General features: G+C 44.3%; 1 protein-coding gene across 1 annotated transcript; it reads left to right on the plus strand.

The window, feature by feature from the left end:
* Positions 1-3,364: 3,364 nt before the first annotated feature.
* On the plus strand, positions 3,365-14,848 carry TBX22 (T-box transcription factor 22). Its single transcript, XM_065411140.1, has 8 exons — positions 3,365-3,530; positions 4,264-4,417; positions 5,255-5,356; positions 6,842-7,016; positions 8,387-8,551; positions 9,349-9,413; positions 9,688-9,773; positions 14,238-14,848. Exons 1-8 carry the CDS (start codon positions 3,365-3,367, stop codon positions 14,846-14,848), a joined length of 1,524 nt encoding a protein of 507 aa, XP_065267212.1.
* The last annotated feature ends 1,124 nt before the right edge of the window (positions 14,849-15,972 follow it).

Below are 15,972 nucleotides of genomic sequence, written 5' to 3' on the forward strand. Positions count from 1 at the left end.
AAAACCCCAAAATTAGGACTGACTCACTCTAGGCCTTATGTCAGCACAGGGATTCAGGGGATAGAAAGACTGCCCAGAGGCTTGCTCTGGTGCAAGGGGCCTGCAACTCCTGCTCTGGCGGGACCCCAGAGTCAGGCAGCACAGCTCCAGAAAGTGGGAGGGGTTTGGCCAAGTTGCTGGGGGCTGCTGATTCAATGCGGTTTCCAGGCAATCTCCATTGGTGGGGCTCCTATGGAGGCCTAGCCACAATATGGAGCAGCCCTCCTCCAGTGGAACCCCAGGGAGCATGGGAAGACAAACCCTGCCTGCCAGCAATTGCTGGGGAAGGGGAGTACAATTTGCAGCCACTCCACTAGCAGGGCTGAATCAAGCCAATTGATTTCCATGAGTGGCTTACCTGAAAATATTTGTGACAATGAATCATAGAAATAGAAATCATAGAAATGTTGGGCTAGAAGGGATCTTGACAGGCCATCAAGTCCAGCCCCCGTGCAGAAGCAGGACCAAGTAAACCTAGACCATCCCTGACAGGTGTATGTCCAACCTGTTCTTAAAAACCTCCAGTGAGGGGCATTCCACAACCTCCCTTGATGGCCTGTTCAAATGTCCATGAGTTTGCTCAAACATGAAATCACCACAGGAATGGGTACATCCGTTCCCAGTGTGTTCATGAGAAATGTCTGGAAATCTCCCCGTTACAAAGAGTGGCATAAGAGTCACAGCTGCTTCTACTTTAAAAGCAACTGACATGTTGGGGAGGTGAAGACAGAGGTCCAGAACAAAGCTTTTAATACACCTCTGTTGAGCCAGTCAGGAGGCAGAGATTTACATAGGTTGGCATCAGAGGTGAATAATCTGGTTCACTGAATTAAATGGCAGCTGATCAAAATGCATGTACCGGCTTGGCCCCAGCTACCTGAGAAACTACCTGTCTTTGTGGCTGTTGAGATCAACTGGAACACTCATGCTAAAAGCCTCTGGATTGGAACGTCTGGGAGCACTAGGCAAGGGGTCCGGGTTGGGAGACTCAGGTCTGGAACTCCCCTCTTCCATTTGTCTGGGAGAGATCAAGGCCACAGGGCGTGGTATAAAGGCCATCTGTTCACTCGGAGTGACTTTGCCCTCGGTATGGAGCTCACCCACAAAATACCCCTGCGCCATTTAAGATGCAGGTGGAGGGCAAACGTGTGAGTGCACTCGCTGCTCCAGCCCACGGATAGTGACCGAGAACGGGCTGTACTACAGCTTTGCACCCAGGTCCCTGGTTGGAAAGTGGCTTCTGCCCTCTCTCCCCCAAACGCCTCTGTGCACATCGCTGGCAAAGGGCCTGATTGCTCAGTCTGCTTGGGGCACGTTAATTTCATCTCCCGAAGCTTTTGCTGGAGAGGGACTAAGCCTAGGGTTGAGTGAGTCTGTTCGTTTTTCAGCAGTTCATTTTGTCTTGTTTCTAAGAACGTGTGTGTGCGCCCTAGGGACAAGTGTGATGGGTGCATAAAAAGTAATCAATAAATATTCGATCAGACGGATTGAAACTGCTGTGGTGTTGACCTCTGAAGAGGTTAAAAATAGTCAAGTCCTGATTCATCCTCAGGACTTCCTTAGCCGATCAAGACCAGACTGTTCTTATCTTTTTACACTTACCTATCACCCAGGAGGTCTGGGAGGTTAATTCAATTAATGTCTGTAAAAGCGCTTTGAGATCCCGGAATGTAAGTGGCTATTGAATTAGAGAAATTTGATTTATATAAATAAGAGCTGCGGATTTAGAGCAGAATGTAAATCCTACTGTTTGGTTTGCTTTTGCTTTTGCTTTTTAAATCGAGGTTCTTTATGAATCAACTTTGCTGATTTTGCGAAGTATTATATTTATTATAAAATATACTGGCTGAAATATTAACAATAGTATCCAATATCTACTTTCCCTAATTGTATAAATATTCTCAATACACGACATAGCATTTTTATCCTGGGAAAGGAGGAACGAATGATGCATTGACATTCTCAGTAGTCCTCAATAATGAGTGAATTATATTTGTATAAATTGGTTGGCAAGGATAAATATACAGTTATTTCCCTTTCTGTCACATTTTAAACGGGATGGAAGTTGTTTTAAGGCACTTTTCAATAACATTTCCAAGCAGGAAGAAGAGATTTGTAATATTTGGAAACCTAGTCACTGGAGTTATAGCTGAAATCGTTTCAAAGGAAAGGAACTATACCCTCGAATGACCGGGTTTTGCAGGGCTCAGATTATATTTCTGTTCATCAGTAAATGAGGGGAAGATCTGTTCTGAGAATTGGTAACTTAATCGTTGCATTTTTATTATTTTAAATCTCTGAAGACTTGTGTTGTAGCCTTGCCTTTGTCTGTTATATGGACATCTGCAACACCGCGAAGCTATTCGAATTAGTAACTGAAATGAATAATTTGAATAAAATATTTTTATTTTCCCCCTTCTAATCTGCTGCAGATGCTGGCTCCTGGGTGGCAGTGATGCAGTATCCTTGTCCTGCCTTGGAAGTGAAAACGTGTAAATGTTACATCCTTGATCCTGTTAAAAAAAATCCTTCGTCTTGCCCTTACTCTCACATACACCTGGGGGTAGGGAACTACAGTTTGACTCGATGAGCTTTAAAACCCCAAAAGAGGTCAGTTTGCTTTAATAACACCTTTTAGGTTTCCGAGGAGGGAAAACAAGGCAGTTGAAGTGAATCACACACGTTGTGTCTTAATTGGGGTAGCAAAAGCCTAGAGAGATTTTTGCTGGTTCTGGTTAAACATTATTTGCACTTTTGTTGGAAAAGTGGCCCCTAGTGTGCAATTATGTCACATTTCTTTGGCTTTTACAATTGAATGCAGAACAGTAACCTCTTTGATTTATCCTAGACGGGGCAGACTCCCTCTTTTCCCCACTCCCTCCCTCCTTTTCTGTCTTCCCCCCTTTTTTCCTTAGCCCTAGGAACTGTCACTCAATGTTTTTTACGCTCCCAACAGTTTCCAAAACAAACAGTGGTGCCTGCAGCCTTCTATTGATTCAGTTGGATGCAACAGTATCTCTCTCACGCGGCTGCTCCCCAATCGGAGCTGCTCCGTTTGCCAGTGAGGGCAGGTCTGTTCCCTAAAAATTCCTCCCCTTGCCAATCTCGTAGAACCAGCAGGAGGAATAAATCGAGGGATTTAACCTGCCGCGGGTGCCCGCATGCACGATGTGGAGGCAGTGCGAGGGAAGGGGCTGTCAGGAGGAACCTTACCGCTCCTGCCCGAGGGGGCTTTTCGCTCTATTTTAGGATTTGGGGGATTTCCTTCCCGTTTTTAAAAGATCAGGTTTGAAGTTCCGCTCGGGAGGATCCAATTTGCGCCGGGATGGCTCTAAGCTCCCGAGCTCACGCTTTCTCCGTTGAAGCCTTAGTGGGGAAATCCGCAAAGAGGAAACTGCAGGACTTCAGAGATGAGAAACAACCGCATCGAGCGGAGAAGGGAGAGGAGGACGGGACCGGCTGCAGAGGGACCGGGAAAAGCCAGGAACCTGGTTAGTATCCCCCGTTTTTCTCTTTAAATAACGTCTGACAGGAGCTGGCGCAGAGATTCCTTCGTGGCTAAAGGCTTCACGAACTCACGCAAGATGGGTTCCGCTCCTCAAACTCCGCAGCCAGGTCACGGGGAGAGGCTGCGGGGAGCCTGAGATCTGCATACATGCAAAACTACAGCCATGTATGAAAAACTTCCCGAGCTCTCTGGCTGACTTGCGGGAGCTGAGCCGCATCTCCATTTGTTTCCCCAGCCCGGCAGACCAGCAGGTTTCATAGAAACAGACAGAAGAACTTGCCCGGGTGGTGCACGCGAAACTTCCCGGTGGTTTGAATAAACTCCCCGAACGCCCTGTCTCACCTGAGCGGGTTCCTGGTTCCTGTGCAAACCCGTAACTAGAGAAGGCGAGCGCTGCCCTCGGCTCAGGTTTGACACAGAAGGATTTGTGCCTGCCACGGAAAATAACCTTTGCCTTCCTTTTCCACCCCCGGGCCCTGTTAATCTCCAGGCGCTCGCAGGGATGGTTAGTCTAGATTTAGAGTAATCTAGACTAACCATCAGTATTCAGTATTATAGATTAAATATTTTCCCTTCTACTGCAGCCCGTATTCAGAAAGCCAGTGCCCAGGGTGGGGTCTCTGCAGGCTAATTCAGGGGCAGGGGGGCATTTCTGTACATGTAAACTTGCTCTGAACAGGAACCGTGTAAATGCTTCTCATTTCTGTTCCTGGCAGAAAAGAGACCTAAAGCAGGCACATCGGCTTCTTTCTCGGCTAGCGCCGAAAGTCGAGAAGCGAAGGATGATATCCACGTGGAACTGCAAGGATCTGAACTCTGGAAAAGATTTCATGAGATCGGCACGGAAATGATTATTACCAAAGCCGGCAGGTATGGCAGAGCCAGTAAGCCTTGGGGTCTGGGTGTTTGCATGTAATTCATGGGTGATAGCCATAGGGTGTCTTCTGGCCCAAGAAAAACCCAGGTTCTTAAATACGTTTGTTGTGCTTTCGATTGCTTGTGCTAACGATTCAAAAACTACGGGACGTTCTATAGAGCGTTGTAAAATATAAAACCATTCATTAAACCCCTAAAGATTTGGCAACTGGACCAGAAGTAAACCAGTAGCCATGCGTTCAAAAAAAGTGTAGTATGAATTTATGCATGATAACTGGAATAGTAGCCTATAAAATCTTCATACTTAATGTTCCAATATATCTCCTACAGACTATATTTGGTGTGTGTTTTCTCTTAAATATTTTAATCAACACGAGTATTAGCAATATCGATATGAACAACATTACAAATGTTAACAACAAATGCGGGTATGTAACCTAATATTAGAAACCACGATCAGTGGAATTCTGTTTTACTATAGCGATCATTTTTTTTCATGCATATACGTTAATATTTCCCATATAGTAGATCTTACGGCAACTGTTTACATACAGCTAAAATGTTCCTTATCTCCACGAGCACCCGCGCATAACAGATATTTTACTCCGCACGTTCTGTGTAGTGTTTTGTGCTAAGAGCGACAACCCCCAGAGGATTTCACTCCTCATATTTTCGGTGCAATCCCATTTCCCATTCCTCGAAAGGGATTATTTAAAAAAAAATTAGTTTTCGACTTTTAAACTGGGAGCTTTGTCCTGAAACTTTTTACTCCCGCCTTACAAGCTTCAAGCGAACGAGGGAGAATAACGGGCTCCTTTCTCCATCCCGCAGGAGAATGTTTCCCTCTGTCAGAGTGAAAGTGAAGGGTCTGGAGCCAGCGAAACAATATTACGTCGCCATTGACGTGGTCCCTGTGGACTCCAAAAGATACAGGTAAAGAAACGGATCCACCAAATGCCGCGCGTTTTACAGCGAAACCAAACCAGCCTGCACCATGCACGTTGATTACAATAACTAGCTGATTACCTACTAGTCCGACCAGCAAAAGAGCCTTCTCCCCACCTCATTTCGGTGAAACTCCCTAGCGCCCAGCCTCAGAGCGGCGGCTCTCACACGTGTGTCCGGCGGCAGTTTCACTCGCGCGTTGCAAAGCGCGCCCCGCTGCCTCTCTGCGCAGCAAACACCCCCGGGAGAGTTTTCTTGCCTAGGGCGTCTCTGCGCTTGACCGAGGCATCTTGCAGCTCCGTAGGATGCCTCGCCTGTCGGTGCTCCCTTGACCATCCCTGCCCCGGGCGCGCACACACCCGGGGCAGGGCAATGCGTCCAGTCCCCAGCCCCTAGGCAGGTTCCTTGTGGCCTGGAGCCCCCGAGGGTGCTGGGGGGTGGGGAGGGGAAGCCAGCTCCGCGGGTCTGTGCGGCTTGCCCAGCAGTCACCGAATGCCAGGGTGTGTGAAAGGAACACGGGGTGATCGCCGCCCGGAGGGGACAGGCCCTGGCTCCCGAGTACCAAGGGCTATTTCGGTGTGTGGGTGTGTGCAAAGATTATCGGTGTAAACCGGAGGGAGGTTCAGAGCCGGCCTTGCTTTGGGTGCAACAGCGAAATGACCCAACACAGACACAACAAGCAGCCTTGCCCAGCCCTCCCCCACCCCCGCCGCCCCCCAGCGCAATCAACCCGCAGGGCCCGGGGGTGCAATGAAACTAGCGCCCCCCGGGGCTGTGCGCCGGCCGGCGGGGCTCCCAGGGACAATTCCACCGCCCAGGAACAGAAGCTGAGAACGGGCGGGGAACCTAAACCCAGGAAGGAAACCGGGGGGAGGGGGGGAAGAGTTGTTTCTCACCTAACCCCCACCCCCCACACACACACCGGTGACACAGATGACGAGGCAGAGGCCGACAAAGCAGCGGGACCAACTGATAACTCCGAGTTTGAATTGCAGCCCCTTAAAAACACATTTGTTTTAGCGGGCGCACGTGCGCACAGGGAGAGTGTCTGCAGGGGTCCTGCTTTTCCTGGCCAGGAGTACCCCCCCCTTGCCCCCGCTCTGCCAGCCCTGAAGGGATGGGTGAGGCCGACCCAGCTGCTGGGTTTCCCCGTGCAGGGCGCACACACCTCCCTGCAATGGCCCGGCTGGGCACAGCCTGGCTTGGGAAACAAGCTCCACCGCTGGGGAGCTGACGCGGTGCCCAGCCCCGGCTATGAGCCGGCAGAGCGCTCGGGCTCCGCGGATCTCACTCAGCGGCGCAGATCGGTTTCCTCGGCGGTTGACGTCCGGAAATACAGGCCACCCCAACGAACGCCCTGGCCCTTCCCCGCCCTGCTGCGCCCCTGGGGAGCCACAGGCCTTCCCTCGGCCTCGCTGCCGGCCCGGTGGTCCGGCTGTTGTCTGCTGACCCCACTGTGTCCTCCCGTTCTAGGTATGTCTACCACAGCTCCCAGTGGATGGTGGCTGGGAACACAGACCACTCCTGTATAACGCCCAGGCTCTATATCCACCCGGATTCCCCCTGCTCGGGAGAGACCTGGATGAGGCAAATCATCAGCTTCGACAGGGTGAAACTCACCAACAATGAGATGGACGACAAAGGGCATGTAGGTGTGGACTTAGCCCGGTTCTCGTCCGGCAGGGGGGAGGGAGGCGGGCAGGGGCAGCCCCCAGGGAGGCGGACACCCCCCCGCGCGCAGCCCCTTCAGCTTGATTTCTTGTCTGGAGAGAATCGTCACTTGCCCCTGGACGGGCAGAGGTGGGAAGGGGTTTATCCGGCTGCAGTGCTGGGTGCGGGATAAATGCACTTGAACAGTGTGTGGGGCTTTCTCTCGCTGTCCCTGGGCCATCCCGCTTCCAGTCTGTGGCTGGATCCGGGGCACATGCTTCCAGGGGAATCTGAGGAAAGAGGGACTGACCAGGAACCGCGCTGGGGGCTCCAGGCCCTCCTTGGGGCGAGGCCAAGACCCTAAAGACGCAAAAAGCAACAGAGAGTCCTGTGGCACCTTTAAGACTAACAGATGTATTGGAGCATAAGCTTTCGTGGGTGAATGCCCACTTCGTCAGAGGCATGCATCTGACGAAGTGGGTATTCACCCACGAAAGCTTATGCTCCAATACATCTGTTAGTCTTAAAGGTGCCACAGGACTCTCTGTTGCTTTTTACAGATCCAGACTAACACGGCTACTCCTCTGATAAAGACGCAAAGCGTTTTTCAGGCAAGTCAGATGCCAGCCAGGGAAGCGCCACGCGGACTCAGTGGGTGTCCATAAGCACCAGCCTGAGTGAGACCCGTTATTCCAAGTGCCCAGCACCCAGCAGAGATCGGGAAGGAGGGTTATAGCTGCACACAAGAGCCGCAACCTTACAGCCTTTCCACCGCAGTCATTTGTGACAGAAAGCGCCTAAATCCTGCACGGCTGGGGGGGGGGGTAGATTTTAGGGAATATCCCACACTCAGCTACAATCTGTCCCTTTCTTCTTGAGTTAAACGAACTGGATTTTCGAGTCGCCAGTTCCTATCCGGATCGGGGGCTTGTTTTCCGCCCTAAATATTGTACGAAGATCGGGAGAGCAGTTTGGAGGAGGCGCTGCCAGTGCTGCCCTTTGGTGGGGATTTGGGGCGCAGGAGAAACGAGCACCAGAGAGCCGAGCCGTTGAAGCTGGGGAGGGGGTGTGTGTTTTGCTGGTATTTGCAAAATAAAACAAACGGGGCTTTACAAAGCAAAATGGACGGACACACACACACACACGAATCTCCCCAGAGGCGAACGCAAATGTGAGTTTACTAACGCGGTGTTCAGAGTCAGGGGGAGAACTGATTTCGAGGCAGTTGGTTCAGCTCGGGGAACGGGAGCAGGCGGGAGCTCCTTGGCTATTGCTAATGGGAGAAGAATTTCAGTCGGACACAGGGGTTCTTGTCCCTTTCTGTGCGGAGGGGAGAGCTGCTCACCCTCTTTTCCTTGTAATTTACAGATTATCCTGCAGTCCATGCACAAATACAAACCCAGAGTGCACGTGATTGTGCAGGATTCCAGATTTGATCTGGCCCAGATCCAGTCTCTGCCAGCGGAAGGGGTTAAAACCTTTTCATTTAAGGAAACCGAATTCACCACTGTAACGGCTTATCAAAACCAGCAGGTAAAGCGGCCCGGGGAACAAGGAGAGCTTCACCTTTGCTGGATTCCCGGGAAACAGAACCGCAGCTGGAATCCTGGATTTTTAACTTTGTTTTTTTAATTAATTTTGAGCATGTTCCATAACACACGCTAGGATATATTGTGGCCTGTTACTGCCAGTTTACGCAGGGCTGGTATTTTCAGTAAGAAATCCCTGGAGATTTGCTCTCCCCAGGGACTTGACTACAACAACAATAATAAATACTAATTGTATTTAGAAAAGGCCTGATACTGCGAGGTGCTGAGTCCTATTCCTATTGACTTCAGCACCTTGTAGGACCTGGCACTGCTCTCACAGACTGCCACAGGACTAGGGGAGCTAGGCGGTGCTTTGTAATAAACAACGCGGTACAATGTTATGGAAATAGCATTAAAAACGTGCACAAAACTGCAGATAAAATAAATAGAAGGGAAACTTGTTTAGAAAATATCAAAGGGAAAGGAACTCAATCTGCGTGAGATTAAGGAATCATCATAATAATTAATAAGTGCTGCTTTAAAGTGCATAGGGAGGGAGGGATATTTATAATAGAAACAGTTGCCATATTTGGGCCAAATCTTGTCCTGTCGTTCCATTGAAGTCAACAGGGCTATATGGAGGATCCAGGAAAGTAGATTTTAATCTAAACAATACAATTCAATATAACAATCAGCAGAAGTGAGGAAAACTATACCCCTGTTATATAATTTTAATCCTACTTTCGCCTGGTTTTATTTACTCACTACAATTATTTGATTATTGTAATTTTTAATCTATAGATTACCAAACTGAAAATAGACAGGAATCCCTTTGCTAAAGGATTTAGAGACCCTGGGAGAAACAGGTAATTTTTATAAATTGTCAACCACAAATTCTATACATTCTCATGTGTGTAAAAAGATCTGTGCTCTATTTCTTACTACTTTTAATTTACTATTTTAATTTTAGATTTGAAATGACTTTGTTAACTGACTGGAAAGAAAGAAAAGAGAATGCTTTAGAATATTTATGTAATCTTTCTTTATGAAAGATATCTAGTAAGGCAGGAAGTCCGCAAATGTAATTCTCTGCAGGAGCCATATCCACCAAGTCACTGAATTCCAAGTTCTACTTTATAGGGGAGTGCTGGATGGACTTTTGGAAACATATCCATGGAGGCCACCACTTACTCTGGATTTTAAGACCTTTGGTGCAGAAACCCAAGGTGAGTTTTGAATGTTCAAGTGGTTTCTAAAGTGTAAACAAAATTAAGCGTAAAACAGAAAAAATCTAACTGTTGTGCATGGGTGAAATGACATGACATTAGCAGGATGCTATTCTAGGTGATGGCACTGTGATTAAAGGATTAGAATTCAAATTTACTGCCTCTGTCCTTTCTTGATGTTTATGCTTAATAACAACTACCTAGTTGATTGTTTCTGTGAGCGAGACAATATTTTTACATTAACTCTTTATTCATTTTCAAATCAAATGACATTGAAGAATAAATAAATATCTAAAAAGGACAAAAAAGTAAATATATTAAGTCAATAATAACAACAACTTGTTTACGGACAGCTACCTCAGGCCCTGATCCTGCAAAGAGCTGTGCCCAGGAGGATCCTTGCACCATTTCAGTGGGGCTCCATAGAGGTGCAAAATTCCACCCTCCTGGAGCTTATTGTAGGTTTGAAGCCTTAAAGACCATCTATCACATTATGTTTTATCTGGTGACTAAAGGCCATCTTGAGATGCTTGAGTTAATGCCATCATATTTGAACATCTGGTGGTGGGGCATTTTCAGTGAAGGACCCTTTGCTATAAAATTCATTCCCTCTGCTGGTCTAATACAGGCTGAGCTCCACCTTTTTGGGTGTGAAGTCTGTATTCTTTCCATGATAATGTGTCAATTAGTTAATTATTAAGTGCTGTAGTTAATGTATTTTAGCATTGTGCATAAACTTAAAGATTTTGATAAGTCCATGTATTAAATCTAAAAATAAGAGTACATACAATAAAATAAATATTACACAGAGGAAGTGAGTAGATACCAAACAACATTCTGTAGACCTAATTCCACATACCTTATGCAAGAAAGACTCCTGTAGAAATTAATTTAAGGAGTATGAAACTTGCCCCATGAACATTTTAGTAATGCTTTAATGTCCACTAACCATTCAACTGGAGCTGAGAATATTGCAGGATTCACACCTATAACTTGTATGAAAAAATAGTATTCAGCTATTTTGGAGGGATATTTAGAATAGGTTTGTTATTTTGCTATCTTGTCACAAAATCCATACATTTCTTGTGATTGTCCATTCCATTCTAGAAAATTATCTTGAAATAGGATCATAATAATATCTAATTATATTTTCTATGGTTTCATAGATTCATAGATTCTAGGACTGGAAGGGACCTCAAGAGGTCATCGAGTCCAGTCCCCTGCCCGCATGGCAGGACCAAATACTGTCTAGACCATCCCTGATAGACATTTATCTAACATTTCCTACTATTCTTTTTTGGATAAACAAAATCCAATGTTTAAATAGTAAAGAAGATGATACAATATCTAGAAATTATCAATAGGACATTTAACTGCTGCAAAGCTGCAAATAAGTGTTGCAAGATTTTTCAAATAAAAATTATCTCCATTGAGAAATTATTTGTTTGGAGCCCAATCCTGCAGAATTTACACAGGCAAAATGTCCACTGGAAGTTTTGCTTGAAGAATGTCTGCTCATAGAGCCAGATGAAAAACTGTGACTCTACCATTGGAAAACACTTAAAAAAAAAAAAAAAAAAGGCTATGCTTACCAATTTAACACAGTCATTTACCTTATGAAAAATTTGAAGATTTCTATATTGTGGCATATACAGCCCACATTATCTCAAAATGTGAATGGTTCCTATTTTATAAGATCAAGAACTCAAGATACATAGATATAGAGGCTACACACATAAATACTGTATAGAATTAATGATGGTGTGGGATGTCATAAAAGTTTTTTCAGCATGAGTTTTGGATGGCTGCATTACACATAAGCGGCCTTAAGCAAAAGATAGCTAATACTGTTCAGAAGTTTGTAATGTTAGAAATAGCCCTAGAGGAGATGGATTAGTGAGCAGAGTGCAGGCAAGATGGTAAAAGGTGCATGATGAAAGCCATTTATGATGTGCATTTCATAGAAGTGCCAACTTTCATGGGTTTTATTGCTAGTCCCACAATATTTCGTGTTTTTCTTAATGGCCAATTTCCTGGCCATATGAACATATCTGAATCTCAGCTTTCATTTAAATAAAAATGAGTTTCTAGACATCTTGGTGGTGGAGAAAAGCTTGAAAAAAACACATCCTAAGGGCTTAAAACCTAGAAGGCAAATGATTTATTTAAAAAATCTCATGGTTTTTCAAGACAATTTCATGACTTTTTTGGGTCCAACTGACTTTTGAACAATTGGGCTGAGAATACTGATATCACCTTCACTTATATGATATGGGCACACACACACATACTATGATACATGTACGCACAGCTTGGTCTAAATACCCATTGTATTCAATGGGAATAAGATCAGGTCTAAATATTTGCACTGCAAAGAAAGCTAAGTGACCCAGGAAAAGTTTTTCAGTGACTTGTTGCGATGATTTGCTATGCTCTGCTTGCATTTCTAAAACACTGACAATGTGTCCATTAGCTACTCCTAAATAGGACTTGCATTTTTTTTGTTAATAATTTAACTAAATAATTTCAGAACATGACAAGGCCATCTAGTCTAAACATGCCTACATAGATCCATCAGAACTGCAGAGCAGCTTACGGATGGGCAAGAATTTTCACATTCCAAAAGTTAACAGACCTGCCAAGGAATGGTGCACTACTGATAGTGACACACACAGAGCGTAGACAAAATGAATACTGTAGATGCTGAAAAAATCTCAGCAACAATCTATTTATGGTACCTAATAAAAATGATGAACCATATTTGCAGTATTATTTTATTCATTTCCCACCCCACAAAATCCAAAGATCTATTGGAAACCATTTTATGTACATTTTAAGGAGCATTTTAAGTTTATAATAATATTCTACACACTGTCCCCAACTTAGCTGCATTGAGACGACTTGTGCAAGTTTAGATAATGATCTTGCCATCACAAATGTGATCTTACATTGCTTAAATTGCCCCTAAAACACTATAATATTAATGAGAATTAGGGAGGAGGAGGAGAATGGGTCCTTTCTGTTGCCTGCTCCCTCTCCCATTGAAATCAATATAAAAACAGCAATTGACATCAGTGTGAAAAAGATGAAGCCCTTAATGTGCAAAAATATGCCATCATTCCTGTAAATACATACATGATATGGTCTGCAGTTAATCTGAGAACAAGAATAGTTTCTACATTGCATCACTTCTTAAACTTTCACATTATATCAATCTCATATACTGACAGCAAAAAGTATAGAATATCAAAAGATTCCTCATAGACCATTACACATAAAACCTGACCAGATCATGTCTTGCGTACATGAATTTGAATTATAGTGTAAATGAAAAAAGATCCTAAACATGCCACAACCATTTTACAAATGTGACAGAAAGCAACTGGGGATATTTTGTTTTTTTCCATGACAGCATTAATACATATAAATAAATGAGAAAAAAGTAGATCCAAAATTTTGTGATATAAGGTGCAATGGAGCTGTGCTAATACTTCTGCAGGAGAAGAATGGGGCTTTTAAATGATGCCATCTTAAAATAATGTCAGCTTAGTAACAGGAATACACATTGCTGAAAACTTGTGCTGAACAATGGCATTATACACCAGTAACCTAATAAATGTAAAATAAGTGGATGTTGTTTTTCTAATAAATTTATGAAAGCACTCATTGATCCACTTCAGAAAATAGGATGTTAAATTGAAAAGAATGTTTAAAGTTGTTTGAGAAACAGTGATTAAAGATGTCTTATAAACTGCAGTGGAAACTAAATAAAATGAGTCAATTCCTGTGATCAGGGGTGCAAGGCAAAATCGCCATCAATGCTGAATAAGAAGTATTTCTATTGTTATATGCAAGGAAAACCCCTGGAAATCACGAGGAAAATAGAGCACCTTAAACATGACACTGTTCATTTATAAACAGAAGAAGAGAATTGATTATACATAGAGGCCTGATTCAACAAGGTATTTAAGAATGTGTGTGAGTTTCAGCACCTAAGAAGTTCCAATCAAGTTACGGGGACAAAAAAAGAGAGATGTTAATGATATAACAAGGTATGATCAATATACAGGATGTTGCTTAATACTGTTAATTCTGTACTAAGATATGTACCTATACGTGTCAAGAGAATGTAATTGTAATGTCTTATTGTAAATAACCCAAATATCAATAAATAAAATCTTTCCCCGTTCCTGCCGCAAAAAAGTTAATGGGAGTAGTCACATGTTTACACACACATGCATGACTACCTTGCTGAACTGGGGCCTAAATAACAAAGATTTGATGCATAATTTATGGATGGATCTTGCCATAGTCCTGCTTGCAGAATTCCCTTTCCAGTAGTAGATATTTAGATGAAAATGATAGCAGGCTACATTGACTTCAGTGTGGTCAGGATTCCACCCATAATTCTTATTTGTTAACATCCAATAGCATCATTTTGATGACTTTTGCTTTCATTTTTAGATGGGAGTTCTGGTTCTTCACCTACAACCTCAAGTGGTGGGACGCCATCTCCTCTGAACTCCTTGCTTTCTCCATCTTGCTCACCTCCTACGTTTCACTTGTCAGCGAGCAACATTGGAGGGTCATGCCCTGAAACATATCTACATAATCTCAATTTGCCCCTTTACTACAAGATTTGTCCAACAAGCCTTTTGAGACAACAGTCACTTGTATTTCCAAGCCACGAAAAACTGGGAGGCACCAATCCACATATTTTACCCCACTTCATGATGGATGTGCCTGTGCTATCTTCCCTTGGCATAACAAATCTGAAAAATGGTAAATCTGAAGACTTAACTGGGCAGTGTCTACAAGTACCCAATTCTGCTAATCAAATGTTGTATGGATTACATGCATCTGGAAACATTTTCCCATCAAGTCCCATTGCTCGGGAAGCACTTAATTGTTCTTTACATTCTCCATATGGCTTGTATGGTTATAACTTTTCTATGCCATCTAGACTGATGAACGCAACAAGCCATTTCAAAGTGAATGACAGCATTCCGACTTCTTTTAGAGATGGCAGATGTAATCATTCTATCTGGCACTCAGCAATTAACCATTGCCTCTAATGGAACTATATAACGTTTCTAACGCAGTGACATGTAAGCAAGTCTTTTCTTCAGTCGTTCCCAAAGGTTTGCTGATTATTGTATATAAAGTGCCTCATAATACAGGAGTGACCTGCCTCGATATTTAACGTTTCATATGCAACTGTGTTGTAAAAAATGTTCTGAGCATGGGGGACAACAAAATAGCCAACAACAGAGAGATGCCTTTTGGTAAGCGTTATTTATGTAATGTTCATAGGATAGGCGCAAACTTTACATTCACCCTTTTAATATTTGCACTCTGCAGCAGGAATGAACCTCAGCAACTAAGTATAATAAATACACAGTACTTTAAACATTATTTTCATGAAACTCTTTATCTAGCTTCCCCTTTATTATCTTGAAGATGAAGGGCTAGCTTCTGCTCACCTTACCTGAGTTGTCCTACTGATGTTAATGGGACTATCTGAGGCCCTGATTTAGCAAACCGTCCTTATTCAGCTATGTGCTTAAGCCCATGCTTAAGACTTATTGACTTTATGGGGCACACTTAGAGTGAAGCAAGCATCTTGCTGACTCAAGACCTGAATGAACCAGCTTAGCAGGATTTGGTCCCAAATCTAAACATTTGATGTTGAAGGAAGCAAAGACTGACCGACAGTCCAAGGGCTTGATTATTCCTGGCCTAGAGTGGTGGGGAAAGGGCGTCTGATGAGAGAAGAGTTCTTCCTGTGCCTGTGCTTTCCTAAGGACTCCACTAGATAATGCTGAAAGTGGCACTAGCCCATCCCAAAGTGGGCAGGGAGGACAGGGCAGGGCCATGTCACCCTTCATGTTGGCCAGCTGGTCCCATATAAGGAGAGCTCAGGATGCAGATCTCAGAACTCCAGGAAACATTGAGCCTAAGTGAGACAAAACTTTTCCTGAAGCACTTGCTGGGGGAGTGCTTATCTGCATTTCCTCCAACCCCTCGGGGCATGAAGGAAAATAGGAATTGCCAGACTGGATCAGACCCATGGCCCATCTAGTCCATTATCTTGTCTCTAACAGTGGCCAGCATCAGGTGCTACAGAGAAAGGTATAAAAAACCTACAGCAGGCAGATATGGGGTAATCTGATGGCATAGAGATCTCATATTGATCCCT

This window comes from Emys orbicularis, chromosome 9 (assembly GCF_028017835.1).
Source record: "Emys orbicularis isolate rEmyOrb1 chromosome 9, rEmyOrb1.hap1, whole genome shotgun sequence".
Taxonomy (NCBI): domain Eukaryota; kingdom Metazoa; phylum Chordata; order Testudines; family Emydidae; genus Emys; species Emys orbicularis.